Source organism: Podarcis cretensis (genome assembly GCF_951804945.1).
Source record: "Podarcis cretensis genome assembly, chromosome: 6".
Lineage (NCBI taxonomy): Eukaryota > Metazoa > Chordata > Lepidosauria > Squamata > Lacertidae > Podarcis > Podarcis cretensis.
The window spans coordinates 1,137,874-1,160,391 of record NC_137175.1 but is presented as its reverse complement, the minus strand read 5'-3'; the positions used below and the strand labels follow the sequence as shown (position 1 = coordinate 1,160,391).

Genomic DNA, 22,518 nt, shown 5'->3' with positions numbered 1-22,518 from the left:
ACTCACGGATGCCCAGAGCCTTTCCTTTCAGGAGCACAATGGTGCCTAGAAAACATTTGGGCTGGAGGTTGGGGGAGAGCATCCAGCCCCCTCATCAGCTCTAAGGGGGAGGGCGCAGAAAAGAAGGGGCTACTTTTGTATTCGTAAAACAGCATGCTTTCTTTTCTTTCTTTTTCTTTTTCAATTTCTTTAATCATTTTTTCAATATAAACAACAACCGCAAAAGACACATACAACAAAAACCATAATAACACTAATAACACAATTTGACAATTCAGATTTGAATGCACTGATATACCTATGACTACACCTTTTTAACAATATTTTCCCACCTCTTTCTCTTCCCCCTACTTCCCACCACTATCCGCCTTATCGCTTAAATATTCCAGATTTCCTCATATTTATCCAGCGACCAATGCCAACAGACACTGGCACACTGAGGAGCACACGGCTGCCTGTGCCCCAGCTGAGCAGTTTTACTGAACCTGGACTCAGTTAAAGTGCTCCCCGCCCCCCAGCTCTATGGCACTCTGATGCTCTTCCTGCTCATGTAGAAGCCAGATGAGCATCGAGGCTCCCTCTGCTGGGGGCCAGGAGGCCTTCTGAGGCATCAGAGCCATTCAGCTAAGGGGCAGGAGGTCTCTTCCACCCACCAGCTAAGCAGTTGAGCAAAGCCTTGATGCTCCTCGGCTTGGGCTGGGCCATGAATCTCAGAAGCAGCAGCCGAGATAAATTCTAGAACTGCAGAGTTGGAAGGGGCCATGAGGGTCATGGAGTCCAACCCCTTGCAGCCCAAGAATATTTTGCCCAACATGGGTCACATGCTCTACCGACTGAGCTATCCCCATCTCTCTGCTGATATGTCATGATGTTGAAAAGAAAAGAAAGTATCGCCCAGCTAAATCATCAGAAGGTGAGCTGTTGTGCTGGTCATAGTGGAAATTTGCTTAGCTATTCCCCCAATTGGACTTTCAAGATGAGACATGAATCGGAAACTCATAAGGCAAAGTTCACTAAAAACCCTGCCCACAAGCAGTGGGAGAGTCCTCTAAACTTGATAGGGGTTGAAAGACGTTAGAAGTGCTTTTTGGTTAAACCGTAGAGAGCAAGGGGAAGGAATCCCCAAGACAGAACAGAGCAAGACTAGGACTTCCCCTTATCAGGACACTAGATGTCTCTTGGTGCTACAAGGTGATTCCATCAGATTAGAGAACGGGGCCCAAATGAATTTCCATAGGGACCAATGCCAGGTTCTGCAGTTAGGCAAGAAGAAACAGATGCACAAATATAAGATGGGGGACACCTGGCTTGCAAGCAGTATGTGTGAAAAGGATGCAGTGGTCTTGGTGGACCACAAGCTTAGCATGAGTCCACAGTGTGACACAGCAGCAAAAAAAGCCAATGCTATTCTAGGCTACATCAATAGAAGTATAGTGTCCACATCAAGGGAAGTAAAAGTACCCCTCTACTCTACCAAGTTGATGAGAAGCCTGACAGAAAGCATGAAATGCAGGCAGCTAGAAGGACTGTCATGTATGGAAGTGAGAGCTGGACCATAAAGAAGACTGATCGCCAAAGAATAGATTCTTTTAAATTCTGGTGCTGGAGGAAACTCTTGAGAGTCCCATGGACTGCAAAAAGATCAAACCTCTCCATTCTGAAGGAAATCAGCCCTGAGTGCTCACTGGAAGGACAGATCCTGAAGCTGAGGCTCCAGTACTTTGGCCACCTCCTGAGAAGAGAAGACTCCCTGGAAAAGACCCTGATGCTGGGAAAGATGGAGGGCATAAGGAGAAGGGGGCGACAGAGGACGAGATGGTGGGACAGTGTTCTCGAGGCTCCCAACATAAGGGAGGCAGTGGAAGACAGAAGTGCCTGGCGTGCTCTGGTCCAGGGGGTCACGAAGAGGTGGACACGACTAAACGACTAAACAACAACAACAAAGCGCCTTTCTGGAAGTTGCCCGGTGACAGGCAGCCATAGTGGTGACTTCAGTGCGGCAGCGGAGGAAGAGGCAAAGGGGTGGGGATGCGGGGGGAGGGAGCCCAGGTCAGGCAAGCAAGGTGGCGGTATGGCGCACCGGGACGCACCGTCTCAGAGAAAGCTCTGGCTGTGGGGACGTGGTTTCTGTGACAAGGCGCTGGCTCCCCCAGCAAGGCGCGCTGTGCGTTTTCTGATCTCCACATTCAAGCTTAGGGACATAGCTTTCAGCTGTCCCCTTTTCTTGCAAGGAATCCTATTTGGAATAAGGGAATTTTCCTTAAAAGGGGGAAACGTTGACAGCTATGCTTAGGCAACTGTAGGAAGTTGAGGACCTTCAGTCCTCAGAACCTCCTCATTGGGGCAAGACCTACTGTGGATGCTCAGGTTGAGAACGTGAACCGTGCGGGATGCACCTTCACAACCCGCAGCGTTCGCAACCCTCGTCTGCACATCTGTGCATGCGCGGGTTGCGATTCAGCTCTTCTGCGCATGCGCAAAGCACGATTTTGTGCTCGCTTCTGCACATGCGCGACCGCCAAAACCCAGAATTAACCCGTTCCAGTACTTCTGGGTTTCGGCGGTCCGTAACCTGAAAAAGCACAACCTGAAGCGGCTGTAACCCGAGGTCGGACTGTATTGGGAAGATGTGCTCCCTAGGCCTGGCCTTCTGAGTCGTATGCTTCTTGGAATAAAGAGTTAAATTCACGGACACTGTGACTTATTCCTGACCTGCTCCAGGCATCCACCCTGGCATCTCCTTTCCCACTCCCCACACTCCTGCCGCACGTAGCCAGGATTGCAGGCGCAACATAGGTGGCATGGTTTGAATGTCCGACGTGCCACACCCCACCCTCGGCCACAACATGACACCCGCATGACATTTCCCCCTCTCCGCACTCGTGCCTTGACTTGCATCTCACACACACCAGTGCCTTCAGCTGGAAAAGCTGGAACGATGCACTAATTCAGTTAGACAATGATGGCCTGATTCTGGCAACAAAGCACCCAGAGTGCTGCCAACTTAGTTGAAAGGTATTCATCAGATTCATCAGATAAAACAGCAACATCCGCATCTGAAACTGCAAGGCAAATTCCACTTGGATCTCTGCCCATCACAACATCTAACTGTCGCATCTGGCGATGGGCACAAGGGAGGCGGGCAGAGGCCCAACTGGGAGCCACGCCAACGGTGTCACCCCAGGAGAAGATGGAAACTGGGTGGGTCTTCCCAAAACTTCTCTTTTCCTAACTTTATTATTAGTATTTAAACTCTCACGAATTATGAAGGATTCCTGAACCAACACAGGCCACTTCCTGGGACGGCCACTTCAGCCCTGACTTCCTCATCATGATGATGATGATGATGATGGGGGGGGGGAATCTATCATTGTTTCCCTTCCCCTGCCCTTCCATCATTATCATCACTATTTTTTACTTCTAACATCACCTTACTGTTATTGCTATCGCTATGGCTAGTGTTATTTTTCTTTTCTTTTTTGCTTTTTTGTTTGTTTTTTGTTTTTAAAGGAAAATACACACAGAGAGACTCTTAATGGCCCTACTCTTTTCACCCCATCCCCCTCCTTCTTCTCTTTTTCTTTTTTCTCCTCCCCACAAAACAAAAGAATAAACATTACAAACCTATATACATATATCACTTCATCCACTTTCAATAGTGAATCCCCCCTTTTATTTTATTTTCCTTTCCTTTTGGTGGTCTTTTATCTCACACTATAACTTGAATCCCCATGGGACGTGGGTGGCTCTGTGGTCTAAACCAAAGAGCCTAGGGCTTGCCGGTCAGAAGGTCGATGGTTCGAATCCCCGCGATGGGATCAGCTCCCATTGCTGAGTCCCTGTTCCTGCCAACCTAGCAGTTCAAAAGCACGTCAAAGTGCAGGTAGATAAATAGGTACCGCTCCGACGGGAAGGTAAACGGCATTTCCATGCGCTGCTCTGGTTCGCCAGAAGCAGCTTAGTCATGCTGGCCACATGACCCGGAAGCTGTACGCCAGCTTCCTCGGCCAATAAAGTGAGATGAGTGCCACAACCAGTGTCGGCCACGACTGGACCTAAAGGTCAGGGGTCTCTTTACCATTTCATAACTTGAATCACCGCCACAATTTTTTTATCATTATTATTACTACTTTTTTCCCTATTAAAAAATCTATTTTTTAATTTCTATACTTTTTATTTTATTTTATTTATTTATTTATCTTGTTTTTTGTTTTTTTTTTAAATATAACATCCAACTGTCACAAATACAGAGCAAATATTTGCAAATACATCCACGCCAAAAGTAACCGAAGAGAATTTACAACTCCTTAAGGCACCTATAGTGGGACGCAGGTGGCGCTGTGGGTTAAAGCCTCAGCGCCTAGGACTTGCCGATCGAAAGGTCGGCGGTTCGAATCCCTGCGGCGGGGTGCGCTCCCGCTGCTTGGTCCCAGCGCCTGCCAACCTAGCAGTTCGAAAGCACCTCCGGGTGCAAGTAGATAAATAGGGACCGCTTACCAGCGGGAAGGTAAACGGCGTTTCCGTGTGCGGCTCTGGCTCACCAGAGCAGCGATGTCACGCTGGCCACGTGACCCGGAAGTGTCTTCGGACAGCGCTGGCCCCTGGCCTCTTAAGTGAGATGGGCGCACAACCCCAGAGTCTGTCAAGACTGGCCCGTACGGGCAGGGGTACCTTTACCTTTACCTTTTAAGGCACCTATATAAGAAGAGCAAGCAAAAGATACCATCACCAAATTTGAAAAAGGATGGATTTATGGCTCCATGTTTTAAACTCTGCAACAACAACACCACAATTATGCCACGGGGATAAACCACTCACTGCAACTGAAATGCCTTCTGGCTAAATGGTCAGACGTCAGCCTAACAGTCATTCTAAACCCAAATAACAATCCATCTATAATGCATTCTTACAAATTTCAGAATTAAATCAGAAGAGTTTTACATCTATTCTTGCTAAAAGGTAAGATACAAAAATTCCAGTATCCATACACCAAGACCAAAAAATTAAAATCCATCAACTTCAAACAGATCTTTTTAAAAATAAAAACGAAAACAGCAGATTGTCTAGAACTGAGTAAAAACAAACCAATAATTACGGCCCAGTCAGTCTGACATCAATACCAGGGAAGATTCTGGAGCAGATCATTAACCAAACAGTCTGTGAGCACCTAGAAAGGAATGCTGTGATCACCAATACTCAGCATGGATTTCTGAAAAATAAGTCATGTCAGACTAACCTGATCTCGTTTTTTGACAGAATTACAAGCCTGGTAGATGAAGGGAACGCAGTGGATGTAGCCTACCTTGATTTCAGCAAGGCATTTGACAAGGTGCCCCATGATATTCTTGTAAAGAAGCTGGTAAAATGCGGACTTGACTATGCTACCACTCAGTGGATTTGTAACTGGCTGACTGACCGAACCCAAAGGGTGCTCATCAATGGTTCCTCTTCATGCTGGAGAAGAGTGACTAGTGGGGTGCCACAGGGTTCTGTCTTGGGCCCGGTCTTATTCAACATCTTTATCAGCGACTTGGATGATGGACTCAAGGGCATCCTGATCAAATTTGCAGATGACACCAAACTGGGAGGGGTGCCTAACACCCCAGAGGACATGATCACACTTCAGAATGACCTTGACAGATTAGAGAACTGGGCCAAAACAAACAAGATGAATTTTAACAGGGAGAAATGTAAAGTATTGCACTTGGGCAAAAAAAATGAGAGGCACAAATACAAGATGGGTGACACCTGAGAGCAGTACATGTGAAAAGGATCTAGGAGTCTTGGTTGACCACAAACTTGACATGAGCCAAAAGTGTGACGCGGCAGCTAAAAAAGCCAATGCAATTCTGGGCTGCATCAATAGGAGTATAGCATCTAGATCAAGGGAAGTAATAGTGCCACTGTATTCTGCTCTGGTCAGACCTCACCTGGAGTACTGTGTCCAGTTCTGGGCACCACAGTTCAAGAAGGACACTGACAAACTGGAACGTGTCCAGAGGAGGGCAACCAAAATGCTCAAAGGCCTGGAAATGATGCCTTATGAGGAACGGCTAAGGGAGCTGGGCATGTTTAGCCTGGAGAAGAGGAGGTTAAGGGGTGATATGATAGCCATGTTCAAATATATAAAAGGATGTCACATAGAGGAGGGAGAAAGGTTGTTTTCTGCTGCTCCAGAGAAGCGGACACGGAGCAATGGTTCCAAACTACAAGAAAAAAGATTCCATCTAAACATTAGGAAGAACTTCCTGACAGTAAGAGCTGTTTGACAGTGGAATTTGCTGCCAAGGAGTGTGGTGGAGTCTCCTTCTTTGGGTGGCCCATCAAGGTACATAATGCATTATTTTTGTAAGTGTCCGAACCCATAGAGTATTCATTAATGGTTTTTCGTCATCCTGGAAAAAGTGAGAAGCTGCAGGGTTCTGTCCTGGGCCCGTTGTTGTTTAAACGTCTTTATAAATGACTTGGATGAAGGAATTGAGGAGATGCTCATCCAATTTGCAGAGGACAACAAACTGGGAGGGGGAGCTAATGCTGCAGAAGACAGAATCAGAATTCAATATTGCCTTAACAGATTGGAGAACTGGGTGCAAGCTAACACAATGCATTTCCACAGGCAGAAATGTCAGGTTCTGCACTTAGGCAGGAAGAACCATATGCACAAAGATAGGATGGGGGACCCCTGACTTACTAGCAGGACATGTGAAAAGGATCCAGGGGTCTTGGTGGACTACAAGCTGAACATGAGTCCACAGTGTGATGCAGCAGGAGAAAAAGCTAATGCTATTCTAGGCTGCACCAACAGAAGTCTGGAGTCCAGATCATGGGAAGAAGTCATAGTCCCGCTCTAGTCTGCCTTGGTCAGACAAACATCTGGAATACCGTGTCCAATTCAGGACACCACAATTTAAGAAGGATGTTGACAAGCTGGAATGGGTACAGAGGAGGCCAACCAAGACAATCACTGGTCTGGAAACCAAGCCTGATGAGGAACGGTTGAAGGAGCTGGGTTTGTTTAGTTTGAAAAAGAGGAGACTGAGGAGATATGATGGCCATCTTCAAATATCTTATAGGCTGTTCACATGGAAGATGGAGGAAGCTTCTTTTCTCCTGCTCCAGGAGGAAACTTTCTCCAGAAGAACTTTCTGAGAGTGAAAACTGTTTGACAGTGGAACTGACTCCCTCTGTGGTGAACTCTCCTTCGTTGGCAGTTTTTAAGCAGAGGCCGAATGGTCATCTGTCATGGATGCCTAAATTGAGGTTCTTGTATGGATGACCCTTGCATAGATGACCCTTGGACCACGTCCAACTCTACCATTCCATGGTTCTGTGATTCTATAAGGGCTGCTTACTGGTTCCTGTTGCTGGACCAATGGCTACTAGCCACAACATCTATGCTTTGTCTCCACAGTTAGAGGCAGCAATGTTTCAGAAACCAGGGGCTGGAAAACACAGCAAGGGAGGGTATTGCTCTTCTGCCCAGATCCTGGTTGGCCACTTTGAGAAGAGGACGCTGGACCGGATGGCCATTGGCTAGATCCAGCAGGTGCCTCTTGTGTTATTTTTGATTGATTATCACGGGGAAATTATCTGGACCAGGAGCCAGCTGCACCCACACACTCAAATCCGCTTGGCTTCTGTCCCAGCCCAACCCAGGAGAGGAGGGGGGAGGGAGAAGGGAGGAGGATATATGGCTGCCGATCTGAGCCTTGAGCACCATTCAGAGCTGCCTTCCAGCGTGAGGTCCACCAGGTTCTCCTTCTTCTTTGCAATGGGTCCCTCGCTCATCCTCTGGGCTCTGCTGCCATCCATACTATGTAAGTTTGGGGGTTGCTTGGAGGGGCAAAGACTCAGGAAGGCATGGAGTCGGGGAGTCAGTTTAGGGTATTTATGCCCTGCCTTCTTCACGGACGGGATTCTAAGTAGACACCCCTGCCCTGAGCTGCTGCTGTGCAGCTAGCTCCAGATGGTGGACCTCAGGGCTCCGGCGAAAACCAAACTAGCCCCTGCAAATCTCAACCCATCTCTGAGCAAAGGAAGGTGGAGGGTGCTGCAGTTGGTGGTGGAAGGACCTCTGAAGGAAGTTTTTAATGACACATAGGCGGGGTATAAGTAATAAATGATTATGATTATGGTTATGATTTGATGCTGAAGGTAGTGAAGACATCAGCACCAAGCAGTTGGGCAGCATCATGAGGGTGCTGGGCTAGGTGCCCATCAAAGAGGAGCGGGATGCCATCATAGAGGAGTGAGGAGGAACTGCATCACTGGGGGGCAGGTGGTGGAGCATATGGGCATGGCCAGGATTTCAGGGGGGCAGGACTTTTGTTAGGGGGGCAGAACCGAGCTACCTGTGACTTGTTTGGTCAGTTAGCTGAGTATTTGTATTTATTTGCTTGATTTGTGGCTACACCCCTGGTGGAGGAGGAAGGGAGGCGTGGGCAGGGGGCTGGAGAGCGCGACCCTCACCCTGGACTGGGTTCCTCCTTGCAGGCAATGGAGCCAACGGCTTTGCAGGACGCTTGCAGCAGGGGATACGGCGGCAGATTCGACAAGCCAATGAGGAGGCGAAGGTGGAGGAAGCTGGCTATGTAAAGGACAGGTGAGGCTAGGACACGTCCACCACATATGGAGGAAATTCCCCTCCTTCTCCTTACACTGCCAACCATTTTTATCTTGTGGGGCTGGACTATCTTTTGAAGAAAACCACCACCACCCCACCGACTCTCCCCTCCCTTCTCCACAGCACCGGACGAGCCCCAGTGGCTGCTTACCTGTGCCTTGCAAGCGGCAGGGGCGGGCGGCAGTGGCAGTGGAGGGACAATGAGTGGCGCAAAGAGGCTGGCTCCGGAGAAGGGCTGTGTAAAATGGCACTCAGCCATCCACGGCTCAACAAAGTCCAGCCCCCTTCTTCCTCTAGGCAGGGCAGGGAGAAGCCAGGAGGAGGGAGGGAGGAGCCGCCGCCGTGGTGGTGTGGATGGGGGGAAATGATGAAGCCCGAATGATCAGAACACCACAGTGATTCCTGGACCTTCCGCGGGCTGGATTCAGAAGGCAATTGGGCCAGATCCGGCCCCCGGGCCTTAGCTTGTCGACCCACGTTCTATGCCGATAGCCTTCACAGGACCCTCTTTGAAAGCTTCTTAGGACAGCTGGGCTCTCTCTGGGGCTCTCGAGCAGGGTGCGTTAGACCTAGAGAGTTCACAAACCAGAAAGCGGGGGTCGTCTTTTGCAGTCCCTTCCTGCTATGATACAAAGCAGAACTTTGGCTTTCATAGAATCATAGAATCATAGAGTTGGAAGAGACCACAAGGGCCATCGAGTCCAACCCCCTGCCAAGCAGGAAACACCATCAGAGCACTCCTGACATATGGTTGTCAAGCCTCTGCTTAAAGACCTCCAAAGAAGGAGACTCCACCACACTCCTTGGCAGCAAATTCCACTGTCAAACAGCTCTTACTGTCAGGAAGTTCTTCCTAATGTTTGTCAAATGCCTTGCTGAAATCAAGGTAGGCTACATCCACTGCGTTCCCTTCATCTACCAGGATCTATAGTAAACTCCCACAATGAGGTCCCTGTTATTCTTCTCTCCCTTAATTTTGACCCAAATGCTCTCACATTGGCTTTGAGGTTCTAAATCTTGGATCTCTTCACAGGTATACACATCCCTGACATATAACGCCACTCCTCCTCCTTTCTTGTCTGGTCTGTTTCTCTGAAATAGATTGTATCCCTCCATTATTACACTCCAATTGTGGGACTTATCCCACCAGGTTTCAGTGATGCCTATTATGTCATATTTAGTTTGCTGTACCAAGAGCTCAAGCTCATCTTGTTTATTTCCCATGCTTTGTGCATTAGTGTACAGACATTGAAGTCCATTAATCATTCCCCCGTGTCTCTTATTTAAGGATTTTTTCCTCCCACCACTAGGTCTGCGTGCTGTTTGCTCCATTTGGTCTATGACATTTGGATGATCATCTTCATCAATTGATAGACTCCTACCTTCAGGAGCACTGTCTCCCTCCCCCACATTAGTCAGTTTAAAGCCCTCCTGATGAGGTTTCTGAGATTCTTGGCAAAAACATTCCTCCCAACCGTTGTGAGGTGCAGCCCATCGCTTGCCAGAAGTCCATCTTCAAGAAACTGCAGTCGGTGATCTAAGAATCCAAACCGTTCCTGTTTACACCATTTGCGAAGCCAGCTGTTCACTTCCACTATTTTTCCCTCTCTCCCTGGGCCATGTCGTTCAACTGGGAGGACAGATGAGATGACAATTTGTGCATTTAATTGCTTCAATTTCCTGCCCAGAGCCTCATAGTCTCTTTTGATCTTCTGGAGGCTATTGCTTACAGTGTCATTGGTTCCCACATGAACCAAGAGGAAGGGGTATTTGTCAGTGGGTTTTATGATTCCTTTTTTTTTTTTATAATATTTTTTATTAATTTTCCACACAAATAATAAAGAACAGTATAAAACAATACAACTTCAAGCTCATCAGTTCATACTCTTCTTTCTTTGACTTCCCCATACCTCCCCATCCCTGCATCCTTGTTTAATAATTCTTTAGCAACCCTTAGGTCCATTGTCTTAATTCCCTTTCATAAAAATTTCTTAAGTTTTTTTGTTTACTGCTGCAATTCTTTACTTCTTACCCCCTGACATCTTAACACTCCTCAATTTTACAATTATTTTTAAGATATATTTTGAATTTCTTCCAGTCCTCTTCCACTGTCTCTTTCCCCTGGTCCCGGATTCTGCCCGTCATCTCGGCCAGTCCCATAAAGTCCATCACCTTTGTTTGCCATTCTTCCAGAGTAGGTAGTTCTTGCGTCTTCCAATACTTTGCCAGTAGAATTCTTGCTGCTGTGGTGGCATACATAAAGAAAATCCTATCCTTCCTTGACACCACTTGGCCCACCATGCCCAAGAGGAAAGCCTCTGGTTTCTTGGGAAAAGTCCACTTAAGAACCTTCTTAATTTCATTATAGATCATTTCCCAGAAAGCTTTAACCTTTGGGCAGGTCCACCAAAGGTGGTAGAAAGTGCCTTCAGTCTCATTACATTTCCAACACTTATCACTAGGCAAATGATATATTTTTGCAAGCTTGACTGGGGTCATGTACCACCGGTAGATCATTTTCATAATATTTTCTTTTAAAGCATTGCATGCAGTAAATTTAATACCGGTGGTCCATAACTGTTCCCAGTCAGCAAACATAATATCATGACCGATATCTTGTGCCCATTTAATCATAGCTGATTTCACCATTTCATCCTGTGTATTCCATTTTAACAGCAAGTTATACATTTTTGATAAGTTCTTAGTATTGGGTTCCAACAATTCTGTTTCTAATTTTGACTTCTCTTTCTGAAATCCTATTTTCCTGTCCTGTTTAAACGTCTCATTTATCTGATGGTAGTGCAACCAGTCTCGAACCTTAGGCTTTAATTTCTCATAACTCTGAAGTTTCACCCTTTCGCCATCATATTCTAAAATCTCATAATATTTTGGCCATTTAGAATCCATATTGAGCTTTTTTACTTCCCTAGCTTCCATTGGTGACACCCACCTAGGGGTTTTACTTTCCAACAAATCTTTATATCTAATCCAAACGTTATACAATGCTTTCCTTACAATATGGTTTTTAAAGCTTTTATACACCTTTACCTTGTCGTACCATAAGTATGCATGCCAACCAAAGCTATTGTCATACCCTTCCAGATCCAAAATGTCAGTGTTCTCAAGAAGTAGCCAGTGTTTCAACCAGCAGAAAGCTGCTGATTCATAATAAAGTCTTAAGTCCGGCAGGGCAAACCCCCCTCTATCCTTTGCATCAGTTAAAATCTTAAATTTAATTCTGGGCTTTTTGCCCTGCCAGACAAATTTTGATATGTCTTTCTGCCACTTCTTGAAACAGTCCATCTTGTCCACTATCTGCAACGTCTGGAATAAAAACAGCATTCTAGGCAATACATTCATCTTAATAGTAGCAATTCGGCCTAACAAGGAAAGTTTCAACCTTGACCATATTTCCAGATCCTTTTTAACTTCTGACCAACATTTTTCATAATTATCCTTAAATAAATTCACATTCTTAGATGTTAAGTTTACCCCCAGGTATTTTACCCTATTTGTTATTTCCAGGCCTGTTTCATTCTGAAAACTCTCTCTTTCTTCCATTGTTAAATTTTTTTCCAACACTTACGTTTTTTGTTTATTCAATTTAAAACCTGCTACTCGACCAAATATTTCAATTAGTTCTAATACTCTTTTAGTACTAGTGTCTGGCTGTTGCAAAGTCAATACTAGATCATCTGCAGGGTTTTATGATTCCTTGCAGTCGTTCAGTTACATCTTGGATCTTAGCCCCGGGACATCTTGTCAGGCCCACAGATCACTGCTTCTGTTCCCCTCAGTAGGGAATCCCCTATCACCACTACATGCCTCCTCTTTGGTTTGGTCGGGGTTCTTCCACGAGCTGTCCGTTCCAAGGTCGCCTGCACATTCCCTGAGGACTGACTTTGCTGCTCGTCTTCATATACCTGATCAACTGTAACGAGGGAGAGATCCTCAAATGGAGTCTGCTCTTCGTCTTCCATTCTAGGGGAGAGGACCTCAAAGCGATTGTGTATTTCTAAACAATCAGAGCGAACCCTGGGCTTCCTACATCTTTCAGTCACGTTTCTCCATATGTCTGGCTCCTGTGTTGGTGAACTAGCCTCCTTCTCAGGGGAGTCCCCTGTCTCCTCCTTGGTGGAGACGGTGTGCTCTGTTGCTTCCAAGAAGAGCTCCAGCTCTCTAACCTTTGGAGCGTAGCCACACGTTCCTCCAGTTGCTGGACTTTGTCTTTTAAGAGGGCAATCAACATGCAATTGCTGCAGGTAAAGCTGCCTGCAACCTTTGGCAAGATGGCAAACATTGTGCAGGAACCGCAGGCGACTGCAGCTGTTCCCTCACTCTCCATCTTGAGAACGTGTCGTTGGGGCTGGCTACAGCGGTCCTCCATCATAAGAAGCGTGCAGACAGGACAAATAACTCCCCCCAAAAAAAACCCAAGGTCTCCCCCAACAAACGTTTAAGACTAGCTCCCCTAAATCTAAAGATGGATCAAATTTCTGCCCTGCAAGCTCTGATAAGCTCCTCCCACAGCTACTCACCTGCCTCAACAGAAACCCTGCCCCCTCTGACCTTTGCACAGGGAGAGCAGCTAATCAGCCACAAGAAATCCAGGCTGGGGCACCTTAGAGGAGAGGTCGGCAATGTTTGCCTCGCCTGGGCTGGTTCACTCCAGCGGACATCTCTCTGTGGGCCAGATTGTCAGCGAGTGTGAGCGCGCGCATGCATGATTTCCGGTGTCTGCGCATGCATAGGCGCGATTTTTGGCACCGCAGCAGCGAGTCCCCACACCGTGCTGCGCTGGTTTATTGCAGTGCGCAAGGACTCGCCGAACAAGCAGCTCAGTTTGGGGGTGGCTCGGGGGCCGGTTAAACGACCCCCGTGGACCACAGGTTGCTGACCCCTTCCTTAGAGCCGAGATTCCCCCTCCCATCTGCTCCCCACACATCAGCCCATCTCAGAGGCAGCACTCCTACCCAGAGCCCCAAACAGAGGATGATCTCTTGTTGCCCCGCAAGCCGCCTCTCCTGCAGTTACCTGGTTCCGCTCCATCCCCTCTGTCTCCTGGGTTTCTGTTGTTGCTGCTGCTGGAGGTTTCCTTTGGAGCTGTGTTTGTCTCCATGTCTGCGCTTTATTCTTTACCTTTCAGACTGTTGCCTGAGGGGCAGACCAGAAACACTTCCAATAAGCAAACAGGCAATTATGGGGAGGAACTGCCCCAGGAGGAACAGTCAAGGGGGAGGGTTGAAAATCCCCAAGCTTGAATGTGGAGATCAGAAAACACACAGCACGCCTTGTTGGGGGAGCCAGCGCCTTGTCACAGAAACCACGTCCCCACAGCCAGAGCTTTCTCTGAGACAGTGCAGGCCGGTGCGCTGTACCGCCACCTCGCTTGTCTGACCCCCGCTCCCTCCCCCACCCCACCCCATCCCCGCACCTTTGACTCTTCCTCCGCTGCCGCGCTGAAGGCACCGCTTTGGCTGCCTGTCACCGGGCAACTTCCAAAAAGGCGCTTTGTTGCTGTTGTTTATTGTTTAGTCGTGTCCAGCTCTTCATGACCCCCTGGACCAGAGCACGCCAGGCCCTCCTGTCTTCCACTGCCTGCCGCAGTTTCGTCAAACTCATGCTAGTATCTTCGAGAACACTGTCCCACCATCTCGTCCTCTATCGTCCCCTTCTCCTTGTGCCCTCCATCTTTCCCAACATCAGGGTCTTTTCCATGGAATCTTCTCTTCTCATGAAGTCTTGGAGCCTCAGCTTCAGGATCTGTCCTTCCAGGGAGCACTCGGGGCTGATTTCCTTCAGAATGGAGAGGTTTGATCTTCTTGCAGTCCATGCAACTCTCAAGAGGCTGTGCCTGCAGCCATGGGATGAGGCAGCGGTGGGGGTAGTGGCAAAGTGGGAGGGGTGGAAGGGACGGAGAGGGTGGGTCAGCAGGCAAGCATCTGGGGTGGACATGGTGCCTACGGGCACCTAATTTTACTTGGAAAAAAACACAGCTGCTCCCAGTGGGGTGACCTGGCTGTGATCAGGCGACAGTGATGGGTTTAAGTTGGGAGGAGCTGAGTGCTGCCCACCTCAACACTTTCCTCCCCCCACTCCGAAACAGGGCTCATTATGTCTACCTGGATGTGCCTGAGCATATTTTAGAGATCTTACAATAATTTAATCTCTCCCCACTCTGAAACAGGAATGAGGATGTCTACTGGTTTCTGCCTTGGAGTTTTCCACTGGACTCAGTTGTACTTATTCATGTAACTGTTCACGGTGAGTGGCTCAGGCCTGCATCGCCTTCTTGGGAGCCGGAGGGGGCGCGCAAAGGCAGCTCTGTGTTCCATCCACCACCAGCCCCTCAAAGCCCAGCGGGCTCCCTGCGCACTGAACGGGGAGCCCGAGACTTGTCGCCTCCTCACTCTCAGTTGGCACCTGAGCGCAGTGTTGCCTCCCAGCCCTGCTCCCGGGAAAGCTGAACCCTGTTAAACTATGGAACTCACTCCAGCAAGAGGCAGAGGTGGCCACCAACCAAGACAGCTTGAACATGATAAAATCAGGGAGGAAAAGAAGGCTATCAACAGCAGGCAGCTGCAATGGCTGTTCTCCGCCTGTTCTAATGGAGGCAGCCCTGCTTCCCAATACCACTTGCTATGAACCAAAGGAGGTGGGGAGAGTTGTTTTCATGGGAAATGTTGACAGCCATGAGCTTGATCCAGCAGGCTCTCCTTATGTTCAACATCCTGGGAATACCAGCTTCCCTCTAACAGGCATGCATGCATAATTTTATTTGTATGACACCTTTCCATAGTTCAAACTATGCTCAAGGCAGCTTACAACATGGAAAAAACTACATGGCAGCAACATAGCAAAATTAGCCACAAACAATCAACGAAACTTCCAAAAATGCACACCCGAACGGAACAATTCCCACAATTCTGCAGGGGAAAACGAGCGGGAGGCCAAGACTAGTTACGAGGCTGGAGAGGAGAACCCTAACTCTTGGTCTGATGTCTTGCCTGTAGGTTCCTTTCAGCCGGAAAAACACCAGGTTGATGATGACTCCTTCAATGATGGCTCCCCTAAGGAATCTGATCCGGAACAGTTGCTGCGGGCCTTTGCTGGCAACGAAAACCGCCCTCTCCTGCCTCTGCGCCCGCTGCCAAACTTTGCCTCGCTTTTCCGCGCCTTGTCTCGCCAGATTGAAGATGACCACTTCAATGAGGGCTCCTCTGAGGAATTCGATCCGGAACAGTAGCTTCGGGCGGCCATTGCCAGCAACCAAACCCGCCCTCTCCTGCCTCTGCTCCAGCTGTCAACCTTTGCCTCGCCTCGCCTCTCCGCGCCTCGCCTCGCCTCGCCGCAACAGCCCCAAATCTGTGAAGTTTTCTTTTCTTTTAAAGGTAAATAGAAGGCACAAATTGCAGAAAAATGAAAGCAGCAAAACGCATAATGGAAGCCCAGTTTCATGATTTGCTGGGAGTTTTGCGTATCTGAATTTGTAAGAAAAGGAATGTAAGAAAGGAATGTAAGAAAGGAAATCTCTCCAAACAGCATAGAAATGAGTTGAGAAATGATAGCTCTCCTAGAGAGCTAAGAGACCTTGCGCTGCCAAACCCAGTTCTGGAAAAGTGGGCGGCGCAGGGTTCAAGGTGCCTCCTCTAAACCACAGCCCAGATCACTGCAAAACGGGGCAGAAGGGAAACTCACTCCTCCAGAGCCCCAAGGGGCCAAGGGCTCCGTCCTCCGCTCTGCTGGGCTTTGCTCAGTGACTCAGGGCCTTTGTCAAGAGTGATGATGACACAGAAGCCTCAGACACCTCACTAATCCTCCTTGGCCCAAAAGGTGCTCCTTAGGAGGAAAGGGAGGAGCTGGAGGGGGGATTTCCCCAGAGCCACTCTGCAAGCAGGCGGAGGCTTCTTTCCCAAAGTCAACAGCGGAGGGATTCAGATGCTGTTGGTCCTGATCCCCAGTTGCATATTCCTGCTTTGCAAGGGGGGTGGGACTTGATGACCCCCAGGGTCCCTTCCAACTCTACATACACTTCTGTTATTCTATGACCCTCTTTCACCCCCGTTAAGCCGCTAGGCAGGAGCTCTGGGTCGTGAGGAAAGAAGGCGGCAGGGAAGGCAGCCCCCACAGGCCTCTGTCGCTGGACCCTGGGACTTTGCCCAGGCCAGGCCCCGGTGGCTGCGTCCTCCTTCAACGGGCGGAGGTTGTAGGGCTGGTGTCCCACAAGGGATGGAGGAGCAATGGAGGAATCTAGAGAGGCCTTTGAAACACCTCCCCCTTGCAGCTTCTCTCCCACATAAGCCCACTTCTGGTCTTTAGAGCGGGGCAAGGTTGGGGGTCAAGGCATGGGGCGCTGTACAAACATATGCTTAAGAGAGGCATTGTCCTTGCCACATCTCCAACGCTCAGCTCGGGGAAAGCCACATAGCTGTATTAAACGAAAAATCTGCCCTTATTCCTTTCTGGGGGACACAAGAGCCCTTATAGAGTCCTTTGTAGGTTCCCTATTAGTAGCAGAAAATAACAGAGGCCAACCAGAGAATATTGAGAAGCAAAGCAGCTAGTAAGCCTGATCTTTATTGAACTGTTGCAACAGGGTGCTCTCCTCACACGCAGGAAAGGAGTAGGACCCAGAAGAAAGGCGTGTCCACCCTTATATAGACATTTTAAACTGCCCACCTTAGAGACAAATACCAGCCCCCAGAAACATCATACCTACATCACAGAAGGGGTGTAGCTCAAGCCCACCCCCCCAGATACATCATACCTACATCACAGAAGGGGTGTAGCTCAAGACCACCACCCCAGATACATCATACCTACATCACAGAAAAGGTGGTCTACAACAGAAATCTGAGTGCATTGTTTACCTCCTGTCTGGCAAGTTACCCGTTAATGGTCACTTGATTGGATACCCTTGAGAGCCTGGCCAGTCTTTTGTAATGACAAATACTTAGTTCCTGAGCCAGTCTGGGCTTGGGCCAGGCAAAAGCTATGGTCAGGAAAAGAATATTAGACACCGAGAAACAACAGGACAGCGCAAGGTGCTCCGACTATAAAATTGGAGAAATTGAGAGAGAGATAGCCGCACCCACAGCATATCTCTTCTTTCTCACATCTAGAAATGCAAGAAGGGCCTTTACACTCGCCAGAAGCTCGGCTCTTCCCTCGCCGGTCCTGGATGGAGCCTTTAGAAAAGTCCCCTATGCTCAGAGACTTTGACTGTCCATTGGGAGAGATAGGAAGCCCAGAACACTTGTTCTTTAGATGTCCCTTTTATGAAGAGGCATTTTGGACTTCTGCCTGTCCAGTGCGCTTCCCTGTGCCAAAAAAACACTGCTTTCTCTCAGAGCAATCTTCGGGGGGGGGACTTCACCTGAAGCAGAAATAGCAGAGATGCAGCGGCGTTGCTGTCGTGTGGGAGGAAAGGGAGTGAAATAGTCCAGAGACAGAGTCTTCTATTCTAGAAGCTTTATTTACAGGCAGAAAATTACACCGTCCGAACTTTCAGACATCTTTCTCCTAACACACTCCGACTCCTTGCTCAAATACGCTCTGACTGAAAACGAAACAGACTCACAGAACAAAGGAACTGTGATGTGACATCCTGACTTCCCATAGAAGTCCCTCCCTCAGACACGAAGCACCAGAAGGTTAACTCTTTGACCACCAAACTCTACACCCCCTCTTGCTTCGCGTCTGAGGGGAAACACATACCCACTGTTATCCCAAACCCAGACCTTCGCAGAACTCTCCATGCCTCTGGAAGGTTAGTGGTTTTGTGAAACCATCAGCGAGGTTCTTGGCTGAGGGACAGTACTTCAGCGCAACCAATCCCTCATGAACTCTGACACACATTCTGAAAGCGAATGTCTAGGTGTTTAGTCCGGGCCTTGAATTGCCCCGATTCGGCCAATTTCAGGCACTGTTGGTTGTCCTCAAAAACCGTGATGGGCAAACTATTCACTCCACAGAGCTCCTGGACCAAACAAGCATAGATCTTTAACTCTCTGCACACCTCAGAAAGTGCACTGAACTCAGCCTCAGTGGATGAAAGCACTATGAGGCTTTGCTTCCTGGACCTCCACCCAACTACTGAGTTCCCCAACTTCACCACTAGGCCAGACACGGACTTGCGATCCTGAAGATTAGCCCAATCCGAATCCACTCATGCAGTCAGCTTGACCACACCCTGAGCTGACAACTTTAGGCAGAGATCTTTGGTATCCTGCAGATACCGCAGACCTCTCTTGATGCCATTCCAGGCCTGCACACTAGGACTTGAAGCCTCTCTGCTGAGCAGATTAATAGCAAACGCTATGTCTGGTCTGCTCCACTGGGACAGATACAGCAGACTACCTAGAGCTGACTGAAAGACTTCAGCATTTTCGAACACAGCGCCTTCTACTTGCTGACTGTCCTTTACGTAGCCAGTCTCCATAGGAGTTCTGACACCTGCACAATCACTCATCCTGAACTTCTGAAGCAGTTGCTCAATTTTACCTTTCTGGCTGAGCAAAAAACTTCCATCTCGTGTTCTAGAAACATCCACGCCCAAATAAGTACGAACAGCTCCAAGCTGCTTGAATTTGAACCTTTTCCCAAGCTCCTTGGCAAACTTTTCTACCTGTTTACCAGTCTGTGCAAGATATAAGAGATCGTCAACAAAGATTAGAAGAGCTTCCTGTGTCTCACCTGACCCTTTCAGGTACAGACAACTATCAGCAACACTTCTCCTGAAACCTAACTTTTCTAGAGATCATTCAAACACATATTCCAGTTTCTGGCAGATGGACGTAACCCATAGATGGATTTGTGCAACCGCCACACAATGCCTTGCCCACTGGCCTCAAAACCTGGAGGAGAAAGCATGTACAACTCCTCCTGGAGATCTGAGTTCAGATAGGCTGCATTCACATCAAAGTGGTTTACCTTCCAACCTCTCTGAGCTGCAACAGTTAGGAGCATGCGCAGAGTTTCACTTTGTGAGGTAGGTGAATACACTTCTGTGAAATGAATCCCTTTCCTCTGTGTGAAACCCCTGGCAACTAGCCTCGCTTTGTACTGTGGTTCTCCAGCTTCTGTGGGTTTAAGGCAGTAAACCCATCTGCAACTCACAGCTTGTTTGCCAGGCGGCAACTCTGTGAGCGAGAACACACCAAGTGACTCCATTGACCTCATCTCCTTCTGCATCGCCTCATGCCATTTACTGGCTTCTTCCTGAGGCAACTTCTGAACATCCTCAAAGGCCTCAGGCTCACATCTAGCCACACCAACCCACACACTAGTGGCCTCGAACCTGTCAGGTGGCCTGCCCTTGGTTGACCTCGCTGATCTTCTCAGTGTGAACCCTGGCGCCCCCTCTGACCCACTAGGGCCAGCAAGACCATCTTCAGTGTCAGAAACTTCCCCCTCTGACTTCTGTGCCTTTTGAACCTGACAGCCGGTTCAGCAGGAGAGGACGGCTCACTCTTTGGTTCAGACTTGACTGTGGTTTGACGAGGTGTTGTTGGTTTCCCCCTCTGAGGGATCCTGAGCTGTCCCTGCTGTGGACTCTCCCCCTGTGGTGGACTCTGTTGCTCCAGACTTTGGTCCTCACCAACAAGTTCCTCCTCCTCCTCCTCCTCCTCACCATCTGAGCCAAAAAACTGCTGTGAAAACATGTCTGGATTGCCATGCAGACGCAACCACCCAGCCTGCTCACAGAACTCAGCACTGTTGCTGATCACCAGTCTGGACTGAGTCCCACTCGGGTATGCAAACCTCCAAGCCTTTGAGGCAGGCTCATACCCCACAAAGATCATTTTCTTAGAGCTTGTCTCACCCTTCCTGCATAGAGCCTTTGGAATGAGGACCCAGGCCTCACACCCAAACACACAGAAGTAATGCACCTTGGGCTTCTTACCGTGCAGCAGGAAATAGGGCGTTTTCCCTACACTTGAATTGTACACTCTTTTCTGTGTAAAAACTGCAAATCTCCAGGCCCAAAAACGCTGGGGTAGCCCTGCATCAAACAAAATGGTCGACACCGATTCCTACAAAGTCCTATTTCTCCTTTCCGCAACTCCATTCTGTTGTGGACTATAGGGTGCAGTCAACCTGTGGCTGATTCCCTTCTGTTGGAAGAAATTCTGCAAAGCAGACCCAGTGAACTCTGCCTACTGTCACTTTGAAAACTCCTCACCTCGGTGGAGAAGGTTACCTCTACTGCTGTGATCCAATCCTTGATTAACCCAGCAGCCTCTCCCTTGGTTTTTAAGGAAAAAAAACCAAGCAGATCTGGAAAAACCATCAATTAGGAGATCTGCATGCACTAGTTCAAAGGGACTAGTGGTCTTCCTGTCTGACTTGGGGTAAGAGCATGTGACAACCTTTGATTGCTTGCAGGCTCGGCAATCCAAGAATTTGTCACAAGCCTTAAATTTGCACCCTTCTGTTAGTTCAGGGGCCTTTTTAACGTAATTCCAATTGGAGTGACAAAATCTGCGATGCCATAGATGTGCACAACCACTATGGGGCGCTACATTCACACATTGCACCCTTGCATCCTCAGTGGCATCCTCAGTAACAATTGGCATCTCAACAGTAAAAAGCCTGTCCTTGCATTCCACAGTATACAGCTCCTTGCCATCCCTGTAAAAAGAACACATGTTATTTGCAAAAGATACACAGAAACCATCAGCAACTAGTGCAGATACACTTAACAGGCAATTTGCTATCTCTGGTACAACATAGGCCTAAACCTCATGATTGAGAAAGGAACAATAAAGCATTCCAGTCTGTGTCAGCGGCCGTCTACTCCCATCAGCTAGGGAAACAAAACGACCAGTTTTTACTTCCTTGCAGTTCCAAAGATAGCCAGCAGAGGGCACAAGGCAATGTGTGGCTCCAGTGTCAACAAGGAGAGACAAAACAGCTGGCTGTTGGTCTTCCTCAAGAGTTGCCATAGCAACACTGCCCTCTCTGCTCCCCCCCCCCGACTGGGGCCTTTGCAAGTGTCCCTCACGGTTGCCAGAGAAGCAGCCAGGTGGAAAAACGACAACTAGTCCTTGTTATCTCCACATCCTGTGCCTTTAGAAGCTTTCCCACGTCTCTGCTGCTGAGAAGCTGAGCTTATCTGTCTTCCTTGCAGCTGTTGCATTCCTTTCCTAGTGTCCTTGGGCTCTTGCGCTTCCATTGGACAGTTTCTGATAAGATGTGTGTGACTGCCACAGCGAAACCATCTCTTGCTGGAGGCGAAAGCTTTTACATTGTGCTCACTGTTGCCGGCTGCCCCCCCCCCCCACTCCTTCTAAGGGCACAACCTATGGGCTCTCTTGCAGCTCCTTTCCTTCTTATCTCTTCATCAACCAAACATCCGCTGACTAGCTCCTTCTGCAGTTGCACGATCTTGGAGCTCTCAGCAGAACAATGCCTCAATGACTTGGGTCAGGAGGAGACTGGAGTTCTGGGGGCCTTTGGATTTGGAGGAATCTTGAAACATGTCCTGAAATACTTTATAGATCTTAGCTTTAACTATGGAAATCTGGCTGACCTGTCGAGGAGGAATAAAAATATTGTTGGGTCGGAGTTTTCCCGAGATCTGCTCTATAGCATCAAAGAATATGAAGAAGACCTGCAGAAGAGACTTGGAAAAGAGTTAAGAGCCTCGGACATAAGATCTCCAGGTTGATGGACTGTATGGAGTTGACGGAAGTGACTGGCAGAGTCCGAGAACAGGGGAGAGGAGATGGAGGAAGAGAATTGGAAAATTTAAAATCTGTATATAGAAATACTGTAAAATTAATGAGTGATAGAAAAATGTTGGAATGAAATTTAAATTTTTATCCCCTTCATGGATCACTGCCTTGCCGTGGCGAAGGGGCTTGAAGAACTCAGAGAAGCTATGAACTATG

General features: G+C 48.4%; 1 protein-coding gene across 1 annotated transcript in view; it reads right to left on the bottom strand.

Moving 5' to 3' along the window:
- The window catches only part of LOC307218003 (WAP four-disulfide core domain protein 18-like), a 29,228-nt gene extending 15,106 nt beyond the window's left edge, over positions 1 to 14,122 (bottom strand). Inside the window, exons 1-2 of the mRNA XM_079980151.1 lie at positions 14,058 to 14,122; positions 13,658 to 13,777 (exon numbers count right to left, since the gene is read on the bottom strand). Coding sequence (XP_079836277.1) covers positions 13,658 to 13,742 — 85 coding nt within the window. The 5' untranslated portion in view covers positions 13,743 to 13,777; positions 14,058 to 14,122. The remainder of the gene's footprint in view (positions 1 to 13,657; positions 13,778 to 14,057) is intronic.
- Positions 14,123 to 22,518: the final 8,396 nt, after the last annotated feature.